The 12,739-nt window shown below is 47.7% G+C and overlaps 1 protein-coding gene across 1 annotated transcript in view; it reads right to left on the bottom strand.

The window, feature by feature from the left end:
* Window positions 1–11,142, bottom strand: part of LOC120390520 — a 33,641-nt gene extending 22,499 nt beyond the window's left edge. The window contains exons 1-2 of the mRNA XM_039513250.1: window positions 11,076–11,142; window positions 6,797–6,853 (exon numbers count right to left, since the gene is read on the bottom strand). Coding sequence (XP_039369184.1) covers window positions 6,797–6,851 — 55 coding nt within the window. The 5' untranslated portion in view covers window positions 6,852–6,853; window positions 11,076–11,142. The remainder of the gene's footprint in view (window positions 1–6,796; window positions 6,854–11,075) is intronic.
* Between the last annotated feature and the right edge of the window lie 1,597 nt (window positions 11,143–12,739).

Below are 12,739 nucleotides of genomic sequence, written 5' to 3'. Positions count from 1 at the left end.
TAAGAACAGGATTGGATTTTTGTGTCCCTAAGAGGTTTGTGTATATGTTGTTTAATAAGCTGGTGCAACAGCTGATTTCCTTTATTTTTTTCTCACCTTTTCTCGGGAAGGGGGGTGAAAGATCTTGAGGGTACCCCCCAGGAAGGAATTCCCAAGTGATCCTTCCTGGGTTCTTAAAAGAGTGTGAGGTTGCACTTGGGTGGTAGCAGCATCTACCCATCCAAGGTCAGAGAGAAGCTGTGACCTTGGGAGGTTAATACCAGCCTGGAGAGGCCAGTATTAATTCTTAAAATCCTTGCAGGCCCCACCTTCTGCACTCAAAGTGGGGCCTGCAAGGGTGGGGAATTAGTCTTGACAATGCCCAAGAAAGGTGAAAGGCCCTTTAATCTGTCTCTGATCCAGCCAATCCCCTGAACCTGGGGCCAAACTGAAAATGTTGCCCTTGAGGTAAAAGTCACCATATTCCATTCCCGGAGCCAGCCAATCCCTCCCTTCAATCTGGGGCCAAGTTGGAACCAGCACCCTAGAAGCGAGAGGCCCAGTATCCCATTCCATTAGCCCCTGAAATGTTGACCTCAGTATCTTATCTATGATCACTCAGACAGTCAGTGACAACTCTGGGAACAGAGCCCAGACCACCTGCAAAGCTACTGGCCCAAGGTTCCTTCTTTGTCTAGTTCTGCAGCTGCTCCTACCAGCTGGAGTCTCTGGCAATTCGGGAAAGGAGGCACCATCTACTGCCCCCAGAATGGGAGGGGGTTTCTCTTCTGCACAGTTCTGGGTCCAGGGGGTGCTGTGTGCAGTGGTGGCCCCAACTGGGTCCCATATTGACCACACCCCAGCAGAGTCACTGTCCCTGTTTTCTCAATTTTGCCTCTTTCACAAGCGTCCTCCATCAAATCATCTCCAATCACTCTTCCTTCTCTCATCACTGGAATGGGTTACCTAGGGAGGTGGTGGAATCTCCTTCCTTAGAGGTTTTTAAGGTCAGGCTTGACAAAGCCCTGGCTGGGATGATTTAGTTGGGTTTGGTCCTGCTTTGAGCAGGGGGTTGGACTGGATGACCTCCTGAGGTCTCTTCCAACCCTGAGATTCTATGATTCTATGATCAGCAAGGCTAGTCTGAGTCTGCCTTGAAAGGATTAGGTCAAATCCCCTCTACATGTAACAAAGGAAATGTACACAGCAGTTCTTTAATCAGCAGCTGACAACATCTCCAATGAGAGGAGTGCCACCTTGGAACGAAACCAGGACCCAAGGGACAGGTTCCCCCACATACTTGTTCCTGAGACCTTCTCATTCATGATTTTTCCTTTTCCTTGTTTCCTCCCTTGTGAGCCACTCCATCAGGCACTATCTTCAGTGGATGATTTGCCACTTCCTTCCGCTTCTCTGTTGCTGCTCCCCAGAGGTGCAGCACCTTCATTTCACCCTTCTGCTCTCTAGGGCCCAGGTTTTTACAGGTGAAATTTAAGCATTGCCTAGAGATCTAAGGACTTAGGAACCCATCAACTGTCAATGGGATTTTGGCCCCCCTCAGTGCCTAAATCGCTTTGGAAAATGAGATTTAGGCTCCTAAAAAAATTAGGTGTTGCAATGCTGAGTGCAGCTACACCTAAATACCTTTACAAATCTGGGTCAAGGTGACTATATGAATGCCTGTCACCAAGGCCTCAGAGCACTGCCATGGTATCTGAGAAAATAGGCACACCCTTGGGTGATACCCTCTGCTCCCATGGTCTTTCCTGTCCCTGCTGTGTTGATGACTCTCATGTCTATTTCTACCCCCTTGAACTTTCCACCTTCTCCCCAAACTTGTGTCTCTGTCCTACAGCCCCTTATGGACTTCACACCATTTCCTTCAACCAAACAGAGCGTCAACCAAACTCTTTAACAGTCTTCCCACTCTGCCTCCCTGCCCTCCGTCACTGCCAACACATTCATGCAATTCCACATTAACTCAAGCATTCATTAAATTTAATAACAGAGAAGGATCCAAACCAACCCTCCCCTCAACACACACGCCCAAAGTTTATATCCAGCTTTGACTGTTTTGGTTCCAGCATAGCTCTGAGAATAAACTTGCTCCTTCTCTAGCAGCTTCTCTCTGAGATCTCAAAGCACTTTATGAGCATTCATTCATCAAGATTCCATCCCCTTCCTGTGACATAATCATCTCCCTGTATGGCGAGGGAAACTGAGGCAGTGCCTTGGCCAGGATCACCCACTAGGTCAGTGGCACAGGCAGATGGAATGGCTTCAAGACTGAATTTGATAAGTTGATGGAGGGGATGGTATGATGGGTCTGCCTACAATGGCATGTAGCTGATCTGGGACTGCTAGTGTAACCCACACACCTCCATGGTGTGGTGTCCTGTCCCATCTAGTGGCACTGAGACTACTTAGAGAGAGAAAGAGATCAAATGAGTCTGCTCTACAGCCCTAGCTAACAGTGAGTTGGCTTTTAGCTCACACTGTAGAGGCTCATGCACTAAACTCTAGGGGAGGCGGGATAGCTCAGTGGTTTGAGTACTGACCTGCTAAACCCAGGACTGGGAGCTCAATCCTTGAGAGTGCGATTTAGGGATCTGGGGCAAAAACCTGTTCTGATTTAGTTGGGGATTGGTCCTACTTTGAGCAGGGGGTTGGACTAGATGACCTCCTGAGGTCCCTTCCAACCCTGATATTCTATGATCCCCAGTTTGATCCTGCCTGCTGACGACCAGGGTCTGTCAGCATTACACTAACAGCAAATATCTCCAATGGCTGGTGATGGGATGGTAGATGGGAAGGGCTCTAAGTTACTACAAATAATTCTTTCCCAGGTGCCTGGCTGGTGGGTCTTGCCCACATGCTGAGGGTCCAAATGATCACCATATCTGGGGTTGGGAAGGAATTTCCCCCCAGTCAGATTGGCAGAGACCTGGGGGGGGAGGGTTCATGTTCCGTTGCAGCATGTGGCAATGGTCACTTGCTGCTTTAAACTAAAGTAAATGGTGGTTTCTCTGTGACTTGAAATCTTTAAATCATGATTTGAGGACTCCAGTAACGGGTTCTGGGTCTATTACAGGAGTGGGTGGGTGAAATTTTGTGACCTGCGATGTGTAGGAGGTCATAGGCGCTGGCTCAGTGGTTGCTCTGGGGCTGGAGCACCCACAGAAAAAAATAGTGAGTACTCAGAACCCACAGGCCACAGCAGTTTGGCCACAAGCTGTTTGGCAGCTCAAGGAGGGGCAAGGGTGGAGTGGTGAGTGGGCAAGGGGCCTCGAGGAGGGGGTGGAGTGGGGAGGGAAGAGGAAGGGTGAGGGTGGAGCCTCGGGGGAAGGGGCGGAGTGGGGATGAAAAGAGATGACTGAGGGCAGGAATTTGGGGAAGAGATGGAGTGGGGCGGGGCCTCAGGTGGAGCGGGAGTGGAGCATTCCCAGGGCAATCTAGAAGTCAGCGCCTATGGGTCAGATTAGATGATCATGATGGTCCCTTTTGGCCTTAAAGTCTATGAGTTTAGAGAGGGATTGTGACCACCAGATACACTTAACAAACATTATCTAAACTTAGATCAATAAAGGCCACCCTCCCACCAACAAAAACACAAAACAAAACAATAAACAAATGAATTAAAACCCGGCAAGAGTGCAGGCTGAATAATAGGAGTAAGAATACACTACCAACCACCTGGTGACGGCGACTGTGAAATGCTCAGGGAGATTAGAGAAGCTACAAAAACAGAAAAACAAATAAAAATGGGGGATTTTAACTCTCCCCATATTGACTGGGTACATGTCACCTCAGGATGGAAAGCAGAGATAAAATGTCTAAACACCGTTAATGACCGCTCCTTAGAGCAGCTAGTCATGTAATCCACAAGGGAGAGGCAATTCTTGATTTAGTCCTAAGTGGTGCATAGGATCTGGTCCAAAAGGTGACTGTAGCTGAAGTGCCTGACAATAGCAACAGTAACTAAATTAAATTTAACATCCTTCTGGGGGGTAAAATACTAGAGAAACCCACCACAGTAGCATTTAACTTCAGAAAGAGAAACAATATAAAAATGAGGAGGTTAGTTAAAATGAAATTAAACGGAACCGTCACAGCAGTGAAATGTCTGCAAGCTACATGCAAACTTTTTAAAAACACCATTATAGAGGCAAAAACTATATTTATACCCCAATAAAAAAAACAGTAAGAGGACCAAAAATGCCACCAGGGCTATATAGCAGAGTGAAAGAAGCAGTTAGAGATAAAAAGACATCCTTTAAAAATTGGAAGTTGAGTTCTACTGAGGAAAATAGAAGAGAGCATAGACTCTGGCAAGTCAAGTATAAAAGTATAATTAGACAGGCCAAAAAAGAATTTGAAGAACAGCTGGCCATGAAGCCTGCCAAACAATCAGTGGATGATCAAGGTGCTAAAGGAGCACTCAAGAAAGACCAGGCTATTGTAGAGAAGCTAAATGAATTACTTACATCAGTCTTCACTGCTGATGGTATAGGGGAGATTCCCACACCTAAGCCATTCTTTTTAGGTGACAAATCTGAGGAACTCTCCCAGATTGAGGTGTCACTAGAGAAGATGTAACGCCCACAGACCCCGGTTGGTGGCAGGTTGGATTGAACCTGGGACCTCTGGAGCTAAAGACACGAGCCTCTACTGCATGAGCTAAAAGTCAGCTAGCTCTTAGCTCAGGCTGTAAAGCAGACTCATTATTCTCTAACTAGTCTCAGTGCCACTAGATGGACATAACACCACACACAGGAGGTTATGGAACAAACTGCTAAATCAAACAGTAATAAGTCACCAGGACCAGATGGTATCATCCAAGAATTCTGAAAGAACTTAAATATGAAACTGCAGAACTACTAACCATTGTATGTAACCTATAGCTTAAATCAGCCTCTGTACAAGATTACTGCTGGATAGCCAATGTAATGCCAATTTTTTTAAAAGGCTCCAGACGTAATCCTGGCAATTACAGCCTGGTAAGACTAACTTCAGTACTGGGCAAATTGGTTGAAACTATAGTAAAGTACAGAATTATCAGATACATAGATGAACATTATATGTTGGAGAAGAGTGACACAGCTTCTTACAAAGGAAATCATGCCTCATCAATCTATTAAAATTCTTTGAGGGGGTCAACAAACCTGTGGACAAGGGTGATCCAGTGGATACAGGGTACTTGGACATTCAGAAAGCCTTTGACAAGGTCTCTCACCAAAAGCTCTTAAGCAAAGTAAACAGTCATGGGATAAAAGGGAAGGTCCTCTCATGGATCAGTAAGGGGGTTAAAAGATAGGAAACAAAGGGTAGTAATAAACAGTCAGTTTTCATAGTTGGGGAAGAGATGGAGTGGGGTTACCCAAGTGCTGTTCAACATGTTCATAAATGATCTGGAAAAAGGAGTAACAGCGAGGTAGCAAAATTTGAAGATGATACAAAATTACTCAAAATAGTTATGTTCAAAGTTGACTGCAAAGAGTTACAAATATCAGAGGGGTAGCCGTGTTAGTCTGGATCTGTAAAAGCAGCAAAGAATCCTGTGGCACCTTATAGACTAACAGACGTTTTGGAGCATGCGCTTTCGTGGGTGAATACCCACTTCGTCAGATGCAAGAGTTACAAAGAGATCTCACAAAACTGGGTGACTGGACAAGAAAATGCAGATGAAATTCAATGTTGAAAAATGCAAAGTAATGCACACTGGAAAACATAATCCCAATTATATATATAAAATGATGGGGTCTAAATTAGCTGTTACCACTCGAGAAAGAGACCTTGGAGTCATTGGAAATAATTCTCTGAAAACATCTAGTCAATGTGCAGCAGCAGTCAAAAAATCTAACAGAAGGTTAGGAGCCATTAGGAAAGGGATAGATAGTAAGACCAAAAATAACATAATGCCACTATATAAAGCCCTGGTATGCCCACACCTTGCATACTGTGTGCAGTTCTGGTCATCCCATTTCAAAAATGGTATATGAGAATTGGTAAAAGTACAGAGAAGGGCAACAAAAACGATGAGGTGTATGGAACAACTTCCATATGAGGAGAGAGTAAAAAACTGGGACTGAGATGACTAAGGGGGTGATATGATAGAGGTCTATAAAATCATGACTGGAAGGAGAAAGGTGAAGGAGGAAGTGTTATTGACCCCTTCATAAAATACACAAACCAGAAGCGACCCAATAAAATGAATAGGCAGTGGGTTTAAGACAGACATAAGGAAGTACTTTTTGACACAATGCACAGTCAACCTGTAGAACTTGTTGCCAGGGGTCAAAAGTATAACAGGGTTCAATAAAGAACTAGATAAGTTCATGGAGGATAGGTCCCTCAGTGCCTATTGGCCAAGATGGTCAAAGACATAACCCTGTGCTCTGGGTGTCCCTAAACCTCTGACTGCCAGAAGCTGGGATTGAAGGACAGGGGATGGATCACTCAGTAAATTGCCCTGTTCTGTTTACTCCCTCTGAAGCATCTGGCACCAGCTACTGTCAGAAGAGAGGATACTGGGCTAGAGGGACCATTGATCTAACCCAGTATGGCTGTTCTTATGTCTAGTCATATCTGTGATGAATTTCTATGAGTTTTTAGCCAATTTGTGATATCATGTGGAAAGAGACAAGGCAAAATCTATGGCTCTGGGTGAGCTTTGCTTGAAGTTTTGGGTTCATTGCTAGTTCCACCTGCTTCATCACAAAACTCAGGAGGAATAACTGACATGAAAAGGCTGAACTTCACGCAGAGAGAGTTTATATGGAAAGACATACAAATGTCTGTGATATTGTTGAATACTCACTCCATAGCATGAATATCCAGGCCCAGAGGTGCAGGATGATATTTGCGAACCCCATGGCTAAAAACAGAACAAAAATACATCGGAAATTAATTAAGAACACAGCTACATTTTGTGTACCTTTGTGAAATGTGAACAGAAGCTTCCAGGCCTGTGCATTATATACAAAGAGTGCAGCATAGTGACTCTTTGAGTGAGTAAATCTTTCACCGGCTCGTTCATAACTATAAACATTCTAATCACAGAAGTTGGCTGGAAAAAAAAACATGAAATATATAAACATTTGGAATTTAAAAATAATTTTAACCAGCTCCACCAATAATGTTGGTTAAATGTATTTGTTATCTATCTGTAACCACTGAAGTAGCTAAACAAAGATTTTGGTGGGAATTACCTTAGGGTTTTTTAAAAGCAATTTATTTAGAACACAAACACATGTGTCACATTTGTGAAACGTTGACAGAAGTGTTCTGACAAGTATATCACACAGCAATAGTGTAGGTTAGTGGTGTAGGGGAGAGACCTCAATATTGAGGTACAAACAGATATTCATAAAATTCTTGTAACTGTTTTATTAGGTTGTTACAAACTTGTTTGCACCTTTACTGAATATTAAGATACATCTACAAGGACTTTAGCATCAAGGTGCTTATAACAATCCCATACTATGTTTAAGGGGCTCCACCCCCTGCTCCTCCTTTCCCCCTGGGGCCCCACTGCCCTGATTCTCCTCTTCCCTCAGGGCTCCAACCCCTGCTCTTCCTTTCCCGCTGGGACCCTGCTACCCTGCCAATCCTCTTCCCCATGAGGCCCTGCCCCTTGGCCAGTCTGAAAGCCGGAGCCCAGTGACTGTATTCCTCCGCCGTCCCCCTGCATGGAGCTGGCCAAGCCACTGGCCCAAGCCCCTCTTCCCACCCCACCATGGAGCTGGCCCGAGTCCCTCTCCCCCACCACGTGGAGCTGGCCTGAGCCCTTCTTCCCTCCCCCATGCAGAGCTGGCCCAAGCCCCCCTCTACCACCGTGTGGGACTGAACAAGACCCACCTGCTCACCCCAGCCCCAGTCCCCCCACCCCCGCTCACCCCACCAGCCCCCTTTTGGCAAAAGTGGACATTTGTCCCATTTGCTCTTGCCAGCTGATGATCAATTGGCAAGAGCAAATGGGACAAATGCCCAGTTTTGCCAAAAAAAAGTCAGGACATCTGGGAAGGGCTTAAAAAGGGGACTGTCCCAGCCAAAACCAGATGCATAGTCACTTTAGGCTGTAGCAAAAGCCACCCGAGGACCCTGGCAGCTGTGGGGAGCCCTGGACCCACCATCTGCCCTGGGTGGGGGACAGGGGTGCCCAAAAGCAGCCCCCAGCCCATGTCCCTGCCCTCCAGAGTGTACCACCCAGGGAAAGTAGAGGGTCCAGGACTCTCCAGGGAACTTGGGGGAAGGGGCACTGCATCATGTGCTGCTCTTGGGGGCTCGCAAGCGATGGCACATGGCAACAGCAGTGCGTGTTGCATCACAGGGGTGGGGTGCTAGGGCCCCGCCCAGTCCAATCCCCATGGGTAGGGGTGGGCCCTACTGCCCAGGAGCCAGCAGGCAGGATCCAGGACTGGGAGTGCAGCCAGTGATGCCAGCCGGGCCATGTTAGGGATTCTGGTGCTGCCCAAGGGTCTGCGCTGCTGGACGGCAAGTGGGTGCTGGACAGCCCCAACTCTGACCTGCCGCCCAGCCCCAGCCACTGGCTGCGGCTGCCAGCCCTGAGCGTACTGTGCCCCTCAGGCTGCCTGAGCCAGACGCTGTGGCTGCTGGTGAGTAGAGCCCTGCACAGTGGTATATGCATCCGATCCACTATCCACAAAAATGGTCCGTGGCTATCAGCATCCACGGATGCAGATATCTGTGGATATCCATGGATTTTCAGGGCTCTATTGATCACTGTAGTAGTGGAGATATGTCTGCAGGGTTTGCATCTGTTATTCTGGCAAGTGCTGGTGCCATGTTGAGTTGGCATGTCCAGCTCCATGGGGAGTTTGCTTCTGATGATGAGCTTGACAAGGCTGGGAAGTTGCCTGAAAGCCAGAAGAGGCCATTCAAGAAAGATTTCTCCAAACTGAGCTCTCAGGCCTTGTCCTCAAAGCAAACCCACACGATGTCTTCAAAAAATGAGACTGGCAATTTAAATCCATAACTGTGCTAGGCACTCAGCAGAGACACTGGTTTTATGGCTCATTACAACAATTTGTAACTTACTAACCCTCCTTTGTCCTATGCCTGCCAGGTGGTAATTGTCTGTTTGATTTCAAGTGGTTTCTTGCAACATGTGTTAACTCCTTATGCTTACCAGTCTCTCCCTCCTTGTATTGAGCTTGGATACTCTGGTTACCTTTCCTGCGAAGCTTGTCCCTTCCAGGAAGAGAAGTTGGTCCAATAAAAGATGTCACCTCACCCACCTTGCCTCTGTCTAGCTGAGTGTCAGCCAATGCATCTAGGAAAACTTGGGGAATGCTGGTGTCACAGAATCATAGGGTTGGAAGGGACCTCAGGAGGTATCTAGTCCAACCCCCTGCTCAAAGCAGGACCAATCTGCAGATTTTTACCTGAGTTCCCCAAATGGCCCCCTCAAGGATTGAATTCACAACCTTGGGTTTAGCAGGTCAATGCTCATACCACTGAGTTATCCCTCCCAACCCCCTGCTCAAAGCAGGACCACCCCCAATTAAATCATCCCAGCCAGGGCCTTGTCAAGCCGAGTCTTAAAAATCTCTAAGGAAGGAGATTCCACCATCTCCCTAGGGAACCCATTCCAGTGCTTCACCACCCTCCTAGTGAAATAGTGTTTCCTAATATCCAACCTAGATGCCCCACCACTGCAACTTGAGACCATTGTTTCTTCTTCTGTCTGTAACACCCTTGACACCCTTGAAATCAAATAGCAACAGACTGACGAGTGATAAAAAGAAATACATTTTTTTCATGGTTATTGAGAGGAAGGATGCTCCAGTGCTTAGGGCAGGGGTCCCCAATGCAGTGCGGCCTCCACGGGGGCATCTAAATGCACCCAAATCCTGGCCGGCGGTGGAGCATCCGCTGAAATGCCACCGAATTTCTGCGGTGTTTCGGTGGCGACACCTCTCGATGACGTCACTTGTCAGTGGCAAGTAACGTCATCGAGAGGCGTCGCCGCCAAAGCGCCGCAGAAATTTGGCACCAATGCCTCTTGATGATGCCACTTGCCGCCGACAAGTGACGTCATCGAGAGGCGTCGCCACCAAAACCCCGCAGAAATTTGGCGGCATTTCTGGTGCCCGCCAGACAAAAAGGTTGGGGACCACTGGCTTAGGGTATTAACCTGGGTCTTAATAGACTCATGTACCTGTCCTGCCAAAGACTTCCTCTGTGACCTGGGGCAAGTCACTTAGGATATGTCCACACAGCAGCTCAGAGATGTAACTCCCGGCTCTGATAGATGTACACACACTAGCTCTGCTAAAATAGCAGCGTGGCCACTGGAATGGGCTAGTTGCCAGAGTACTGATCCAGGGGGTTGGGCAGGATTGGACATGGGCAGCTAGGCCACCACCACAACACTACTTTTAGCACACTGGGTCAAGCAGAGTGAGGGCGGGTGTGTCACCCCAAGCTGGGAATCACACCGCCCAGCTGCTTAATCTCTCTGGCAGTTTGGTGTCTGTAAAATGGGGCTAATACCAGTTTCCCACCTCCCAGGTGTGTCGTGAGAATAACTACATTGTGAGGTGCTCCAATACTGTAGTAACGGGGGCCACATACGTACCTAAGACAGAAAGATCACGAAGGGAAAGTATTGAGTAGTACTGGATATCAACAAGACCTTCCACAGTCAAACTAGTTGGGATCAAAATTATATAAAGGATATTGGCACCTTATTGGTCAGAGCATTGGGGAGCTACTCTCTAACTGGGGCTAGGATGAAATTTCCCCCACAGGCCAGTTATGGCATACACCTCTACCCCGATATAACGCCACCCAATATAACACAAATTAGGATATAAGGTAGTAAAGTAGTGCTGGGGGGGGGGGCTGCGCACTCTGGTGGATCAAAGCAAGTTCGATATAACGCAGTTTCACCTATAACGTGGTAAGATTTTTTGGCTCCCGAGGACAGTGTTATATCGGGGTAGAGGTGTATTTGTCCATCGGGAGCGGAAGATGGACCATGATTCTGATCCAGTGCAGCAATTCCTACATTCCTCTGGCCTTTAAATAAGCAGCAGCTATTGAAACATAGAGAACAGCCCAAAATCTCTTACCTTCAGCCCCCCTCAGTGCTGCTGACTTATCTCTGAGAAGCAGCAAGAGAGAGATTTGTTGGCTGCATCTCCCTCTCTGTCTTTCACCGTCTCTGCCTCTTCTCTTTATATAGTGAGCAACTGGCAAGCTCCAGTTCCACAGAACTCACTGGCAAAACTCCCACTGACCAAAGTTTGAGCTCCTAACATCCAAGATCCAAACAATGTGACAGGTAGAATCAATATCTCAAAACTCTGCAGTGTCATCACTGATATCAACTCTTATCTCAAAGGTTGTGGGGAAGGTCCTATTGGGCAACATCCATTCGTCAGTGTGGGGGTGGAGGACAGTGCTGGGACTGCAAACTCCCTTTCTGGTACCACTTGCAGGGTATGGGGCTCTGAAGTGCCTGGGAGCAGCAATCAGTCTCCGCACAGACAGCTTATAGGAAGGTGTGGGGAGCTGGGCCTCTCTGCTTTAGGTAACAGCCTGTTTTTTCTCTCTCTGATGTCTTCTCTGCTTCATTCTGAATTCTAAGAGAGAGAGGTGTGTTACGTTGCAACCTTCCACCAAGAGAATTTGTGATTTTATCTAACGTCTGTGTGTGCGGGCCATGAGCACAGCAATCAGGAGGCTGGTGGTAATTAACTCAACCAGGGGGTGTGGCAGTCCCATGCCAACTGCTGAGGAAAGATTACAGGGATCTGCAGTGTTACCCCTGCCAGGAGAGGGGAAAATAAATATGCAAAGTGCTCTGTGGCCTTACCCCAGGGAGCTGGCTATGCACTGTCGCAGGTTATCTTTGTGATAGCCTGGCCAGAGAGGGCTGGAACACTGCCTCATAGGGGCAGCAAGCTATTCTTATGGGTGCAGACCCACCCCACTGTGAATATGCCTTGCTGTAACTGAAAGCAGTAAACAACCAGATGCCCAACAGGAGCGGGAGGTGCAAATCCGTGGCGCAACAGGACACTGAACTGCATACCCTTGACCAAGCCATGCGTCCACATCGGGAGCTGGCAGGAAACACACATGAGGGAAGGCTGCCAACGGTGAGCCCCGTTGTGCTGCCAAGGGCCTGAGTCATTAGGGACACCGCAGAAGGCTCGGGGATGCTGATCACGGGAGTATTGGAGGGTATTTGTTTTGATTGATTATTGGGAAATGATGTAACAGGGTTAAACCTAAAGATTTGGGGGTGACAAGGGAGGGCAGGGGCACATGAAAAACTCCCCATGTGTGCCCTGATCGGGTGCGTCTACACTGCATGGTTCTTTCGGTGGTGTGTAGTATATGTACACTCAGCTCTTCCCCACCCCACCCCAGCACGGGTATAAATCGCAGCGTAGGCAGTGAGGCAAGGATTAAGCTCATGGAGTAAAGACACATGTTCTCTACTGGCCCATGTTGTGCCATCCTGTCTGCACTGCTATTTTTTGGCAGTGTGGCGTCCTGCTGCTGGGACCTTTCCTCACTGTAGGTGGTGCCCCAGTGGTGCTGGCAGGCAGAGAGTAAGAGGCTCAACCTTTCCCTGCTCCCTCCCTTCTGCCAGAGTCTTTCACTGACACATGTAGCGACACACGCAGTGTGCTTTTCACTGTGGTGTTTAGCTACACGTGTGCTACATGCTGCCAAAACTGGCATGTAGTGCAGGCGTAGCCACAGTATGCTCCAGAGGGAAAGG

The sequence above is a fragment of the Mauremys reevesii genome, linkage group 24 (genome assembly GCF_016161935.1).
Source record: "Mauremys reevesii isolate NIE-2019 linkage group 24, ASM1616193v1, whole genome shotgun sequence".
In the NCBI taxonomy this organism is placed as follows: domain Eukaryota; kingdom Metazoa; phylum Chordata; order Testudines; family Geoemydidae; genus Mauremys; species Mauremys reevesii.
The sequence above is the reverse complement of the archived record's forward strand: the minus strand, read 5'-3'. Positions and strand labels throughout refer to the sequence as shown.